The sequence below is a fragment of the Pygocentrus nattereri genome, chromosome 7 (genome assembly GCF_015220715.1).
Source record: "Pygocentrus nattereri isolate fPygNat1 chromosome 7, fPygNat1.pri, whole genome shotgun sequence".
In the NCBI taxonomy this organism is placed as follows: Eukaryota; Metazoa; Chordata; class Actinopteri; order Characiformes; family Serrasalmidae; genus Pygocentrus; species Pygocentrus nattereri.
In genome coordinates, this window is record NC_051217.1 from 36,259,383 (window position 1) to 36,275,597 (window position 16,215).

The window sequence follows — 16,215 nt, forward strand, 5'->3', positions numbered from 1 at the left end:
TCATCTGGTTTATTTTATTGTTCTGTTTTCAAGCATTTGGTTATGAAAAGGTACAAATATGTACTTTTCCACTGGCAAAAAAACTTAAATCAGGTTCACAATTGGGCCTTAAAACCACTGTTGTACCTTTGAGGGCACATTTACATTGTTTGTACCTTCGTGAATAGAAAATGTACCTGCACAGATCATTTATTTCTAACAGGGTAGGATTAGGTTTCGGGTTGAGCTTAATAGTAAGTGAGAAGCATTTAACAGACATTTAGTTCAAATGAAAGACAAGACAAGCACTTACAAAGCTTCAACAGGGGGCTATAACAATAATAACGATGACATTACACGTACCTTAAATGTCTGGGTTTTTTTTGTAATTGTAATAAAACTCGGAATATAATGATTCCACAAGCTATATCTTCAATGCTTTCCTATCATACCTGTAATCTAACATAGCCAGCAATATATCGTAAACATCTTATCCAAAGCAATAAATTCTCGGCAAACTCAAAGCACTCAAAAAATGGCAAAGATGATCCAATCTGAGGCATTCTGGCCACATACACCACACCCAAAGCCGCTAATATGACCCCAGAGGGTAACAGCATAGAATACACAGAACGTTAAGCACACGTTCCCTTCTTTATACCGAAAAAGCCTCATAACTTTGACGTTCATTCAGTTCAGGCAACTTTTTTTTCAGAACTTCCATCACTCACTCTGCTTTTTAAAGCAGCCCATCTGGGTCAAGACTACACACTTTTGAAAGATGGTTCTTCAACGGTTCTTTAGTAAAGACAATGGCTTTTTTTAGATCCATGGATTCTATACAGAACCATTAAACGCTTATTTGCATGGTGACATCTTCTCCATCAATCTAAAGAACCACTTTCCTGCATAATTAACCATGAAATAAAAAAAAATAGTTCTTCAAGGGTTCTTTAGTGAAAACAATGGATCTATATGTATAGAACCACATACAACACATTCTCCATCAATCTGAAGAACCATTTTACCACATAAAAGGGCTCTTTACTAAAGACAATGGTTCTATATAAAGCTATAAACACTTAAAAGGTTATTTCAATCATGAAACGGTTCTTCAGATTGATAGAGATTGATGTGCGGTATATGGCTCCATTGGTTCTATATAGAATTGAATACAACACAATCTCTGAAATCTGAAGAACTGTTTTGTCATACAAAGAACCATGAAATAAAAAAAAGATGGTTCTTGGTTCCTCAAGAGTTCTTTAGCATAGGCAGTGGTTCTAAATAAAACCATAAGTACTTAACGGGTTCTTTGCATGGTGAAATGGTTCTTCAGATTAAGAGAGAATGTGCTGTATATGGTTCCTTTGAAAATGGTTCTGTATAGAACCACATATAACACATCCTCCATCAACCTAAAGGACCATTTTAACATGCAAATAACCATGAAACCAAAAAATGGTTCTTTTTTAGTCAAGACAATGGTTCTATATAAAACCGTGAGCACTTAAATGGTTCTTTCAATGCTGCAATGGCTCTTCAGACTGATGGAGAATGTGCTATTTAGAAGCTTTTTTTTCAACGTAGCACCAAAAAGGGTTCTAAGCTGTTAGAAACTTGACACTGCAACAACAGAAGGGCTCTTTTTGGCGCAATATCGAGCCATTGTCTCTATGGAAGAACATGTGAAGAGCCATCTTTAATATCAAATCGATATTTCTTCTATAAAACCATTGAATCCAATCGAAAGCGCGTGGCCTCAGCAGACGTAACTGCCTTTCCTTTGGCCAACAGCCTCCCACTGATACCGTCTCGCGGCTGCGCATCAACATTTTGCGCCTTTAGGTTACCACCAAACCAGAAAGCCCAGTCTTTCAGACCGTCCGCTGACCATGATGACCGAGCCAACACGCCGCCCAGTGGCCTTCCAGCTCGGCTCGCCAGTGCCGGGGCTTTTCAGGAGCCACACAGGCGATCAGTCTAGCTGTAAAACTGCGTTCGCCGCCGACGCGCTTGAAGAAAGTCCGGGCCACCTCGTGCGGCGCTTTCAGTGCGGGTCGAAGCTCCAGACGCTCAGAAGTCCATTAAAATCCCTCCATTTCATTTCGTCCCAGATGTGCGTCTCTACACACTGCGTTTCTTCTCCCCCGCGCGCGCGCGTGTGTGTATGTGTGTGTGTGTGTGTAAACTCCATCCGAACGCCCCCGCCGGCACCCCCCCACCCCATCCCTGTTTTTCAGCTTTCGACCCAGACGAAAAGGAAAAGGGAAACTTTTTCGAGGAGGGAAAAAAGAAGAAGTAGCGGGGAAGGAAGGTTGTTTTTTTTTCTTTCTTTCTTTCTTTTCTGGTCGTGTCCAGCCGTTGCGCGCCCAGTTGACCAAAGCTCGGTCCAGCCCGTCCGGTCCGAACCCCCTCCCTCTTACCTTAATGGTTCCGTCCATTTCGTCCCGTTTCGAGCGGAGTCCGGCGCTGGTGCGGACATGACACGAGCCTCAGTTAATTCCAGCCCGGGATACGCGGCCGCGAGAGCGAGAGCGAGAGAGACACGCACACGCGCGCGTGCACTCTTTTACACCGGACGGACCTTTTTCTCGGCTGCTGCTGCGTTTTGGGAAGTGAAGTCACTGCGCTGGAGAAGGAAGCTGAGTGCGTGTGCGTGTGTGTGTGTGTGTGTGTGCGTGCGTGCGTGTGTGTGTGTGTGTGTGGTTGTGTGGCCCTGCCTTCATTACTGCCCTCAGAAACGCAGGATACTGGACAGAGGAGATAAGGCTCGAAAACAATGGAGTTTCTTTCCTCTCTAAAGTTTTTTTTCTTTCTTTTTTGTTGCTTGGAAATATTTACAGGATGGAGTCCAGCGCTTTATGTACACGCTTGAAAAAAGAGCTCTTTAGTAAAGGGTTCTTTAGTAAAGGCAACGGTCCTGTTTCGAACCGCAGGTTCTAGTCTTAAAAAGAAAGTCTATAAGCTTCTATTATTCCTGTGGATTCTAACAACGGTAGAACCCTTTTTTTTGTGCGATGACAGATCCATTTCAAGTTTCTACACAGAACCCAGCACAGTACATTTTCCATCAGCCGGAAGAACCATTTAAGAACTATTTAAGAACCATTATCTTTACTAAACAACACATCTTCTTTAAGAGCGCACATGGAACTGTTTGTATGGTGAAATAGTTCTTGTTGTATATGGTTCTATATAGCACCAAATAAAGGTTCTTCTACTGTGACATCATAACCCTTTTCAGTGCAATGACGGACGTTTCTGTATAGAACCCAGAACAGCACATTCTCAATCAACCAGAAGAACCATTTAAGAACCATGATCTTTAGTAAAGAACGCACCTATTTAAGTGTATATAGAACTGTTTGCATGCTTAAGTGGTTCCATGGTGAAAAGGTTCATCTGATGGATGGACAAAGTGTATATGGTTCTATACAACACCAAAAAAGGTTCTTCTACAGTTACAATCTTGACTTCATAACTTCATAACCATTTCCAGAAAGCTTCTGTATAGAACCGTGACACATTCTCCATCAATCTGAAGAGCAACTTCACCAAACAAAAAACGTTTTATGGGTGAAACAGTTCTAGAACTCTTTGCTCTAAATAGGACCATTCCCTCTACCAAAGAACCCTTGAAGAACCATCTCTTTTAAAAGTGTGCATAGGACTGTTTACATGCTAAAATGGTTCTTTGCATGGTGACATGCTTCTTCAGATGGATGGAGAATGGCTCTATAGCACCAAAAAGTTCTTCTACAACAGCTGAACCCTTTTGGGAACCATACAGAACAATATCCAGAAAGCGTCTATATAGAACCGTAACACATTCTTCATCGATCTGAAGAGCAATTTCTCACCAAACAAAGAACTACTTAAGCGTGAAACAGTTCTAGAACTCTTTGTTCTAAATAGGACCATTCCCTGTACTAAAGAACCCTTGAAGAACCCTCTTTTTAAGTGTGCTTGTTTTTCTTGCCTGCTCTTTATAAGCAGCCTCGTTGAAGTGTGAGATTAAGACGTTGTGGATGCATCACAGCACTTAAACCCGAGTTTGGACAGTCACCGTAGGAGATCTGTGATAAAGAGGCTGCAGTAACTCCTTAATCTCGCGAGACTGGCCGGCCGCAGCCGCAGCTGCGAACGCTGAAAGCTCTTCTTCATGAACCCGCTGAACTTAGTGCGACCATCACGCGCTGTTTGTCCACTAAGTTTGACTCGTTTACGGCTGTCCCGCGGAGAGATGCGGCCCTGTTCCTCGAAGGAGACCCGTGAGGAAGTGTAAGTGGGCTGAGGAGAAGTGAAAGCTGGAAGTACCTGCGCCGCGCGCCCTGCTCTCCTCCTCTTCCCCGCTCGCTCGTGCGCTGAGGTCCCGCAGTGAATGAGCTGTGGAGCAGCAGCGCAGCGCCGTGCACTCCGCACAGCGCGCACATCTGCTCTGCATTGCATTACTGCACGACTTTCAGCACCACGAGTGTTGGGGGGATGGATATAGCATCACACTGAAGACCGAAGACCAGGCTTTACTTCTATCTATCTATCTATCTGTATACAACCACTCATTTTCATATAAGAAGTCATTCACAGAAGAAAGGCCACCCACTTTCTCATTGTTTTTTTTAAAAACTAGTTTCTTAAGAAAAACTAGTGAAAAAACGATGAATTTCCAAAACTGGAGATCAAAAAAATGACTAAAAGATACGGAAAAGGGGCTCCTAACAACCACCTGCAATGCCTGATAGACCACCAATATCCTCACCCTCAGACAAACAGCACTTAAAGCTTTCATCTCTGACAGATAGACGAAATCCAAGCTCCACATCAGATCTGAAACAATCCATATGTTTCTGTCCATCCTTCCACTGTGAGAAGACAACTCGCGCTGTGCGTGAGCCCGCACGGAGAAAAGGAAACGCACAAGAAAGATCAAATCTGCAAATTGAACAAAGATGCTGCTGACGTTCTCAGAGCCAGTCCAGACCTCAGCATCACTGAATATGTTTGGGATCGCTTGGTTTGTGAGAAGCAGGAACTGTAACCAACTTCTAAGACTGAACTTTGGAGGTGTGGAAAAAATGTCCCTCAAGACTTCTTTCAAAATGCTGAAATCGGGTCTCTGGAAAAGAAGTCCAAAGAGTGGCCTAAATACTGAATAGTGTGAATGTTGATTTTTCATTTTTAGCAACTGAGATTTCTGTGCAATTTTATGTTAAATATATTTTTTTTTGTTTTCTGCTTCTTTTCCTGAACATTTGTACTTATTGGCTGCCTAGACTGTTGCTATTGAAGGAATCTAAGGATTCATATTTGGATTATCAGTGCTGCTGTTTAGTTTGCTGCTAGATCCATCTAAATTCTAGAAATCTAGCAGTGATTTACATATATGTTATATATGTGTTATATAGGTGAACTAAATAAATCTAAATATGTGGGAAAAACTCCACTATCCATCTGCCCATCTATCTGTCTATCTCTGTAGGTGAGCTTTGTTTTCACTTAAATATAATACAACAGTGATGTAAGCATAGCGCTGTTGTCTAAAGAAAGCCGTGTATCTCCACAGTGCTAACTTTACAGGAGAAGGAAAAAACATACCTTATTTTTAATGTGAGTCAATGGAACCAGAAGTCTTCCCAAGTCATTTTGGACTGTTTCTTTTGGTCTATTCTTTATGAAATGTACAAACAATGTAAAGGGCAACAGATATTATTAAATGATGTCAAACAATGAAAAAAAGACAAAAAATGGAGATAAGAGATTTTTTTCTGACATCAGCGATAGGCTGCAGTTTTGCACTTTGAATACTGTGAAGCTCTGTCTATGCTATATTTCTAATTTCATATATGTTGTGTATATGGCAACTTTGAGAGCCCCCATTCGCCACCCCCCCAACCCCCACACCTCCACCCCCCCGGGCATTTTTCTCTTCCCTCTGAAAAAGCCCTCATCAATTCAGCTGCGTTATTACTGAGTAGACTTAAGACATGGAGGCAGAGTGGAGCGTGACCAGAGCCCTGGACCTCGAGCCACCCCCCCCCCACCCCCTCCGACAGAGAGGGCTGTGCCTAAGGGAGAGACAACAGTGGGACTAGACAGAGTCTGCGTTGACTGGCCTGTCTGCTCAAGACTTGGGGGTCTGGGGGGGGTAGGGTGGTTGGTTGGAGAGGCCCCCTGGAGACCCCCACATCTGGATCCTGCTAGGGGTCAAGGCTTCCCCTGCCTGGGGCCTGTGCAGCTCGCCCTAATTAAGGGAGACACCTTGTTTAACCATTTCGAGTCAGGGGGCCTTGCTCTCAGCGAACAAAACAGCACTGTTCGAGCTTTTCTGCTGTATAAACTGAGCTGAAATCCTTTTTCGTGACCAGTGAAGGGTGTGGGGAATCCTGAACACACATCTCTTTGGAGCAAAGCCAGCAGGACGCAGCCACAGGAGAGCAACGGTGCAAAATCTATGTCTTGCCTTTTTTTCTTTTTTTGGCATGAAGTTTGTTTATTTTAGCCAAAATCTTAATTCAGCCCATAGAGTCCAACAATTTGGGGGACATAATTGTGATGGATCATAGCAGACAGGATGAACACTGTCACAAGCTGCAGGAGCTGAGAGATGAAACATGTTAGCCTAGAGTCATGTCTCCACAGAGAGTTTGGCATTCGTTTAATTAAGACACAATTTTCTCTCCCAGACGGAAGGGAGTGATAGGGAGCTAATGACTCTGTGATGCTTTATTGGCTCTGCTTGAGAACTTATGGATGGGATTTTGGGGGGGCTATTGCTTATATTCCTTGTTCCACAGAGGATCAGCAGGTCTACATCATTCTGTTTCAAAGAAAGTTTGGGAAAGCCTTCAATAAAAATGTGCTGAAGCACTGACAGGCCTCCAAATATGTGGTTTTTGAAACTGGTCTCAGAATATAGGCCGGGCTTTAAGAAATGCAAACTATAAAGATGCAACCCTCCCTTTGTAATATATAAACAACAGTATCGTTAAATGAAAGGATAGTACTTTGAAGGTCTAAACTCTAAGAAATAAAAGTTCTTGCATGGGTCTTGGCTTGGTTGGACAGGTCTGGATTTGAGACCATTATTTTCTATAGTGCATTAGAAGTAGGAGGGCCTCTTTGTAACACATAAACAATAGCATACATCACTGCTGTTGGGACAAAACCTAGTAACTCTAATGTTTACTTTTTTTTTGTTCTTGACATAATTTGAAAATGTCCATTGCCCTTTACATTGTGCATGCATTTCACAATGAATGGACCAAAGGAACTTTTTAAAAATGTCTGGTTCCATTGACTTACATACTTACTTGTGAGAGTGTAGACCTACAAAGTAGAACTATTACTCTAATCATTTTTAAAATTCTAAAACATGCTATTGTTCATGTATTATAAGTGGGGGTGGGAGCTTTGTAATAGATAAAAAATAGAATATATTGGAAAGTAGCAAGTGCTACTTTGTAGGCCTACACTCAAAAAAAAAAAAAAGTTTCTACATGTTTCTTGTCTTGGACATAAGAACCTTTCTTTGAGTTTCGCCCTAAGGAGTAGAGTTTATAACTTTCCATCATATACTATTGTTTTCATATTACAAGTGGGGTGGGGTGGGGGGGTTTGTTATACATTAAAAACAGTGTTTACAGCAAAGTACTAAGCTCTGCTTTGTAGGCCTACACTCTAAAAAAAAAGTTCCTAAATGTGTCTTGGCTTGCATGAACAGGTCCAGATATAGAACCTCTATTTCTTGGAGAGTAGGCCTACAAAGTACCTACTCAAAATTCTTCAGTAAAGAACATGGTTTTATATAGAACAGTCAGTAACCAGAGAACCCTTTGCATGATTAAAGGGTTCTCTGCATGGTGAAAGAGTTCTTCCAACTGACTGAGAATGTGCTGTAGATGGCTTTCTATAGAACCTTTTTCAAAAGACTTCTATATAGAACCGAAAGGGTTCTTTGGTTGTTAAAAGCTTGACATCGGAACACTAGCAGAACCCTTTTGGTTGTTACATAGAACCCTTTTCAAAAAGGTTCAGTGTACAATCTTATTAGCATATATGCCATTTTCTTTACTAAAGAGCGCTGAAGAACTGAGTAGAGTGCAGATCCCATTGCCATGCAATATGCACTGTTGTTTACATAGTATATATCATGTAAGTGTGGTGGGGGATACATCAACACATTGAAAAGTTCTAAGCTCTGCTTTGTAGGCCTACACTCTAACAAATAAACGTTCCTAAATGTGTCAGAGCCTGGATACAGGTCCATTGACAGAACCTTTGTGAAGGTGGTTCTTTTCTCAGAGAATTAGAACGGACCTGTTCAGAGTTGAATGCACAGCACTAGCTGTATAAAAGCTCACAAGCTAATCAGTACTTTGGTTAGAGTCAAATTTGTGGTTCACCTTTGGTGTAAGATGCAGTGCGATAATGTCAGTGTTCAAAACAAGAGATTCCAATATAGCTGATTGTCAAACCTCATCATGAGACATAAGCCTATCATAAATCGCAACAAACCAGCATTTCTCCCAGCGTGGCACTTGCCCGGGTCATCATGAGTCCAGCAGTAACAAACACTTTTGAAGGCCAATAAACAGATGCACTTTGGTTTATACAGGCAGCCACAGAACATCTGGCTCGACGCTGGGAGCTTGACAGCCAGACATTTCTTCCAACCACGACCTGTGGGAAGCCAGGGGCTCCACACTATTGGGAAAAAAGCTCTGAAGTGGGTGGGATGGGTTAAAGTTTGTAAATGGTTGCTGCAAGACACCCGCAAGTGGCCAGAACATGACCAACAGAAGCTTTTAAGAAGACGCACACTGCAAGGGTAACGTGTTACAGACATGGAGTACTTATCTGCCGGTTCAGGAAGAGCAAAAAGCTCAGGAAGAGCATCAACAGCAACAAAAAATAGCAGCAGCAACAATGGAAATGAGGAAATGACAATAAAAATACATAACATACTCAACGTTCAGTGTAAGTCATTGTAACAGTTTTATTCTAAGTCATTTTGGACTGTTTCTGTTTGCCATTTGTCATAGAATTTTTGACACAATGCAAACAAAAGCTGGCATTTTCAAATTATTTTGAAATTAAAATGACAAAAATAGGCTGTTTTTTTAAAAGGATGTTTTAAAAATTGCCCCATATGGCACCGAAACTGATTCCATGATTGTCATAGAACATTTCATTGGCACTACAGAGAACCTTCTTTGCAAAAAGGGTAAAAAAAAGTACTATAATAACTTTGATGTTTTTCACCCTTTACATTATGTGTAAAATTGGTGAAGAATTGACTTTAAAAATGGCCCAAAATGACTTGGAAAAATTTCTGGTCCTATTGACTTACATTAAAAGTAAAGTATGTTTTTTCCTTCTCCTGTAAAGTTTGCATTTTAGAGATACAAGTTTTTCTTCCGACAACAGCATGTTTTCTTCCCACCAGGCACAAAGTGTATTTAGCTACTCAGAAGCATAGAGACATTGTGAATTACGCTTTTGTAACAAACATATCAGACATATTATCTTAACCAAGTCGCTGCCCTCAGTATGGTTCGCCTTTCTCAGACTGTTCATTATTAGACTTGAGGACTTTGAGAAAGAGAGAGAGAGGGAGAGAGAGAGAAAGAGAGAGAGAGAGAGAGAGAGAGAGAAAGAGAGAGAGAGAGGGCAAAGGCAAACTACCGAGGGCAAAAAATGGAGACTGCTGCTGCGCCCAGGCGCGAGCTGTCTGGCCTCTCGCTCGAGGCCGTCATTAATTTGAGATTTATTTTGATTGGAGCGCTCCAGTCTCGCCTGGCCTTAACCAAACAAGCCCACAGCCCGGCCGTGGCTTCGCTCTAATGCACCAGAATATTTCTGTAAAACGGGTGTTCAGGAGTGCCAGGCCTATTGCCACTTTCCACCCGCACTGCAACTGTTAGCAACAGTGCTGATCCCCCAACTGCTCTCATACAGCTACGGTTTCCAGGATAGCTCAGTTACAAATTGAAAAATAATGGCATGGAGCCACAAGTAACATGCAGACCACTTATTGAAGGCTCCTTTTGTTCTGGCAAGAAGATGTTGCATTGTATGAAAAGTCATAGCATGATAACGTCTGATTGCAACCAGCAAAATTGACAATCCATGATGGTCCAAATGCTCCTAGGTTGAATATGCTTTAAACAGTATGGGCAAAACTTTTGCTCAAACTTAAAATTTATTACCTTTAGAGCCTTGTTTATATTCACATATTAACATTTGGCAGATGCTCTTATCCAGAGTGACATATTTTTTAACCATGTTTCAGAGATAGGACTATAACATTTAGAGTCTTCCCCAAGGTCTCTTGTGGAGCTCCTGCCTGGCCTGTCATGGATCATAGATGGTGTATATATATATATATATATATATATATATATATATATATATATGTGGTGTTTATCCTGTCCTACGTTCCTAATTTCAATTTCAGTTAGCTACAACTACTGCTGGTGGCAGGATCTCTCTGGGGCCTACGGTACCCCTAAAAATCTTTACTGGACCCCTCATATAGACACTAACACTATTGTCCCCATGACTCACAGAAAGAGCCAAATGTTTTTCATAGATCTCCAGTTATCTTTAGCATCAACTCTACACAGGTGGCCTCCTTTTCAACATTATGGATCTCATCCCATACATCTATTTTCTAAATGATCTTTCACAAACTGTTATATGATATATTCATTATTTATCTATGTAATATCTAGTTTTACATAAACAGTAGATGCTAGTAGATAGAGAAGCATTCCTTGAGATCATCAACTTGACACATAATAGCAAGTAAGCAGGCAAAATATATTGTCATTTTTAAACTATGTTTGGCTACAACATAGTTCAGCTTGGTAGCTTCTTAAATTGGAAATTTGTATGTGCAATTCCAATTATAGGATTTTGCCAGCATTCTTCAATGCATGTGTGGGCGGAGCTTGGATTGGGTCGAGAAAAGCAGAGCGTTCGAGTGTTACTGGAGCTAAAGGTGTTTGCACGACTGTATATGAATATACAGTCACACCACAGGTACCCTACAATGGGTGATTCAGCAGTGGGTATTTCTAATAATCCAATGGCATTAGCATTTGTGGGGACCCCTTCTATGGACTAGACCTGCTATTTGTTATTGAGTCCGGAGGGAGAAAGTGCGGATTTCAAAGAAAACGTTTTCCCCCAGCATTCCTAATGTCTCCAAACAGATCGTGGACTGTTCGTGGGGCTGCAGCATTTGCACACTGTGGAAGTCTGCATGAAAAGCTCCCTTATGCAGGAGGGGGGGTGCGGGTAATAAGTCTCCATAACATAACAAGTCGGTCCTGGAAAGTATGCTGATTGTAAAGATATAATGAATGACTTTAGCAGGCACGGTATTTCATTTTCATGGCGCTGGGGCTGCACTTGGGATATATGAGGCCTATTGCTGCTTCTGTTATAAATCTACATTGCAAATATGCCAATGAGCCTTTCCGAACCTCAAAGAATGAAGGGACAACAATAACCTGCTGCTCTGAGCCGCCAAATAAATCACACAAGAACCGAGTGTGCACAGCATTATTGATTAAAAATGCCTGCACATCATTTGTAGCCCTTGCTGGGACCTGTTGACGTTATTATTGGCTCATATAAACGACAATGCAGGGCTGCAATCATTACATAAGCGTGGTGCTTCGATTCATCAGAAGAGCTTTTGCAATGTGAGAGCCAGATGTGTGCTGTTTACATTCTTCTGGAGGTGAAAACCCACATTGTGTCAAATGTAATAACAGACATTAAAGGACACCCCCACCACCCTTGTAAGGCATGCAGAGTAGCGCAGATATCCCACCAAAGCCTTTCCTCCTCCCAGTTAAAATGCAGTTACTGACCAGTTTAACACTGCTGGACAGAAGCCAAAGCTGTAATTCTACCAGGTGAGGCCAACAGCCCTGCATTTCTAAAGCTGAACACAGCAGATGCATAATGAATGGACTGCTTGTAAAACCTCTCAAAATAAGGCATTATTGTTGTTGTTGTTGTTGTTGTTGTTGTTGTTGTTGCTGCTGCTGTGTGGTTAGGCTTGAACTTGTAACCCCCTCCTTTCGGATCTGTTTGTTCTCTCGTCAGTTCTATTTATTCTTTTGTGGAGACGGGGCCAATCATACAACAAGCAATGTACACCACAATCATGTAAACATAGATTTGTTTATTACTGTTATTATCATATTATTATTAGTTTATTACCAACTACTTATGTGCTTGTACACCGACATATTTACGTATCTTTGTATATTCTTTGGTCTGTGACCTCCTGGTAGAACCTGTTAATGTTTGTTATTAGTGGTACAGTCATTTGAAAAGGTTCTAGTGGGTGTCCTCCAATTACCTGCTGCCAGTGGCGTTGTTGTCTTACCTTGACGTAAGACGAAGTGTCTGGGACAGTCTGAAACATGGTCATGGGACAACGAGCCGGAAAATGGATGACTTTCACTTCACAGCCCCTGGGAAAGGACGAACAAATACATAAGCAATGATATCATAGCAGCAGTATGTGGCTGCTGTCAGAACAAAACCTCGTATCTCCGAAATGGCCAACTTTACAGGAGGAGGAAAAAACATGTTTTCCTTTAATGTAAGTCAATGGAACCAGGCGTTTTCCCAAGTCATTTTGGGCCATTTCTATTGGTCCATTCATCATGTAATTTTCAAACAATGTAAAGGGCAACCGGCCTTTTCAAATTATGTCAAAAACTGAAAATCGTCAGAAATGGACATGCGAGGTTTCCTTCTCACAGCAGTGATAAGTGGAGCTATTACACTACTTTTATACACTTTTAGCTTCTATGTAGAGCCAATGAAAGGTTCTATGACAATCATGGAACCGTTTATGGTGCGATATGGAGCATTCTTCTTTCATTCAAAGCAAAAAAAAAATGGAGATATGAAGTTTCCTTCTGACAGTAGCGAAATATTTATACGTATTATAAATACGTTATTAACCAACTGGTGTGATAATGTGTTTCTGATTTAGGTCAAATAAAACAGCCCAGGCCTGAAAGAGTCACAGTAGAGAAACGAATTCGTTCACTCGGTCGCTGTTCTTATAGTCCTTCGCTCGTTCCCCTACAAGCTGGACTTCAGCTTAGGGTCTCTGTGTCTGCAGTGGTCTCTCTCTCTCTCTCTCTCTCTCTCTCTCTCTCTCTCTCTCTCTCTGCCCCGCGGTATTACACCGGCTTTCCTCTCATCATGCCGTGCATTCCTTAAATATGCGCAGCCTGATGTGTGTCTGTCAGGAGGAGCGGCAGTGATGGAGGCCGCAGATGCATCAAGTGTTTGAGTCAGAGGGCGAAGCGCTCCGGTTCGCACTGACCACGTCCAGTCAAATAAAGAGCGGAGGCCACATTTGGTTCACGAGTTTATTTGAGGAAGAGAAACAGAGCAGAAAGAGCCGAATAACTTCCCTATTTCAGAACCAGCAGCATCGGTGATTTATTATTATTATTATTATTATTATTATTATTATTCAATTTTGACTTTCTTTTTCTTTCTCTTTGTTTTTCTTGAATAAGTCAGATGTGGGCTAAGGCTGAGGCCTGCACCCCCCCCCACCTCCACCCCCACCCCCTCGGGCTGTGCACATGTTGAAGCACTTTTCTCTTTAATAAGTGTAACTCAGTCCCGGGTGAGAGGGCAGTTCGGGGACGGGCATCTTCTGCCCTCCTCTCCTCGCGCTTCCACGGCACACGGGCGCGAGCCAAAACACTACCGCAAACAAATAAATGCGTAAGCAAGTAAGCAAATGAAGACGTTTAAAACATGATGTAGTAATCAGTTTACTAAACAATAACCGGAATAATGAAATAAATGGTTTAATTAATTTTTTTAACGGTTTTGTAGAGCAGGCTAAGCTTTAGCCGCAGCTAATAACTGGCATAACAAAATAAAAATATGCATTTGGATGCACCAGCCAGGCATAAACACGACATCGTTAATTAAGCAAATGACCAATAGATAAATAAATAATACTTAACTTATAGTAAATATTAAACGTAAATTATATGGTAAATAGTATAGTAAATACTAACAGTAAATAATATAGTATATAGTAAATAGTATAGTAAATACTCATAATAATTAATAGTAGTAAATAGTATAGTAAATACTCGCAGTAATTAATAGTAGTAAATAGTATATTAAATACTCACAGTAATTAATAGTATATAGTAAATAGTATAGTAAATACTCATAATAATTAATAGTAGCAAATAGTATAGTAAATACTCGCAGTAATTAATAGTAGTAAATAGTATAGTAAATACTCACAGTAATTAATAGTATATATTAAATAGTATAGTAAATACAGTAAATCATATAGTATACAGTACATTTTACAGTAAATACTATTTGAAAAGGTGTGTATTTTTTAACAATTGTTTTGTAGAACAACTGTCACAATTTGTCTAAACAAACAAACAAATAAAAATGCATTTAGACCACTAGCCAGACATTGATATTAGACAATCAATTAAACAAATAAGCAATGAATGATTAAATGAGTAATTTGTAGATATAAACACACCGCGGTTAGATACACATGTCATCCTTACGCCCTGAGCACATGTTGTCTCTAAGCAGCACCAAAGTAAAGGCTCTTTTGGTGAAACATTTTCTCCATCTGAGACGGGAACCGTGTACCTGTGCGAAGAACCCCATGTGCACATTCAGCGCGTTCACGGTTCTGCGCGTAAACACTGCCTTCACTGAGGAGCCGGCTGCCTTGAACGCGCGTAAATATGTGGCTTCTAAAACGGGCTCTTTGGACCAGAGAAGAACAGCTTCACCGTCCCATTCAAACTTCAAGGCTCTAGCCACCTATAACCAGTGCCTGTTCTGAAGAACCCTCGGAGAACCCCCTTTTTTTTCATCGTAAAGCCAAAACATCTGGTTCTTCGCGGAGTGACGAGTCGCGCTATTTGATAGAGGAGGTTAGCAGAGCAGTGATGAATGGGTCCACTTTCAATACCCCGATACCACCCCCCCACCACACCCCCCCCCCCCGCCCGCCCAAAATAAAGAGCACCTCATAAACCTTCCCGCTTGTCACTGCGCGCAGAGAAGCCATTTGCGCTCGTGGCATTCCGATCCCATACCTGACCACAGCCTACCTGACTCCAGAATAAATTATTCTAAAGTCTTATAATGCGCTCGATTTATTCTCGCAGGGGGCCTCCGCGTTAGACCCCGGGCTCCTGCGGGCCAGAACCGGGCCTCGCCTCATAAACTTTCCCAAATGCGTCCAATTTCGAGAGAGAGAGAGAGAGAGAGAGAGAGAGAGAGAGAGAGAGAGCTCAGAATATCCCCATCTGCAGCCAATTAGCCGGCTGGAGGCTCAGGAGGACCGTTAACCAACGGCGTGGACTTTCCTCGGAGACACACAGCGCGGGGCCTGCCAGCCTCTTATGTTACATTTTAAGCATCTTACCTTGCACGAAAGTGCGCGTGTTGTCCGTCACCGAGGCGCGCGCTAACTGATACCTCAGCGAGGGCTTTCTGTCAACGCACTCGACACCGCAACGCCTGGCAGGATGGACGAACACGCCCACAAACGCCCCAAAAAGTAAATACCATCATATATTTACATTTAGCAAAGTGCAACGCGTGCCTTAAATAGGCTAAAACAACATTAACGCACTCGCAAGACCACCCCGCCACCCTGTTATTCGAACTGTCCGTTCCACCTTAATTGGTGCAGCAGGTAATGTAACTGTCGCACCGTTTACGGTGGACCGGGCAGCTCGAACACGAAGGTAAACCAGCTTTAGCTGCATGTCAGACAAAAACGCAAGAGAGAGAATAGCGACCACCGCAGTCACGAGAGCTTTACGCCGCGAGAAGGGAACGTCACTCACCTGTCAGTCGCGCGCTTTAACGATTTTTCCCCACACTTGAAATAATAATTAGTCCCGTCTATGAGAAAGTCCGTCACCATGAATGACAGTGAGTTATTTGGAGGAGGCGTGTGAGCGCAGGGGGACGCGTGAATGGAAAGGCGGCGGCGCCCAGCTGACCAATGAGGTGCCCTCCCCCTCTCGCAGCTGACCAATAACAGGCTTCGGCTCCACCCGCGCTGACCAATGAGGGGCTCCCCTGCGCGCCAGCTGCGAGACCGTTGAACCGTGTAATGAAGGGAAATCTGGGTGAAACTGGAACAGCACCATAAAAAAAAAAACATAAAGTGGG

General features: G+C 42.2%; 1 protein-coding gene across 4 annotated transcripts in view; it reads right to left on the reverse strand.

Moving 5' to 3' along the window:
- The window catches only part of fli1 (Fli-1 proto-oncogene, ETS transcription factor), a 55,718-nt gene extending 39,732 nt beyond the window's left edge, over positions 1-15,986 (reverse strand). The window contains exons 1-2 of one of the 4 annotated variants that reach the window (XM_017709089.2): positions 15,885-15,986; positions 12,389-12,476 (exon numbers count right to left, since the gene is read on the reverse strand). In XM_017709089.2, the coding sequence (XP_017564578.1) occupies positions 12,389-12,476; positions 15,885-15,964 (168 nt within the window). In that variant the 5' untranslated portion in view covers positions 15,965-15,986. Of the gene's footprint in view, positions 1-1,873; positions 2,139-2,405; positions 2,590-12,388; positions 12,477-15,457; positions 15,517-15,884 lie in introns of those variants that run through there. The other 3 variants (XM_037540275.1, XM_017709093.2, XM_017709094.2) reach the window with 3 other exon arrangements.
- Positions 15,987-16,215: the final 229 nt, after the last annotated feature.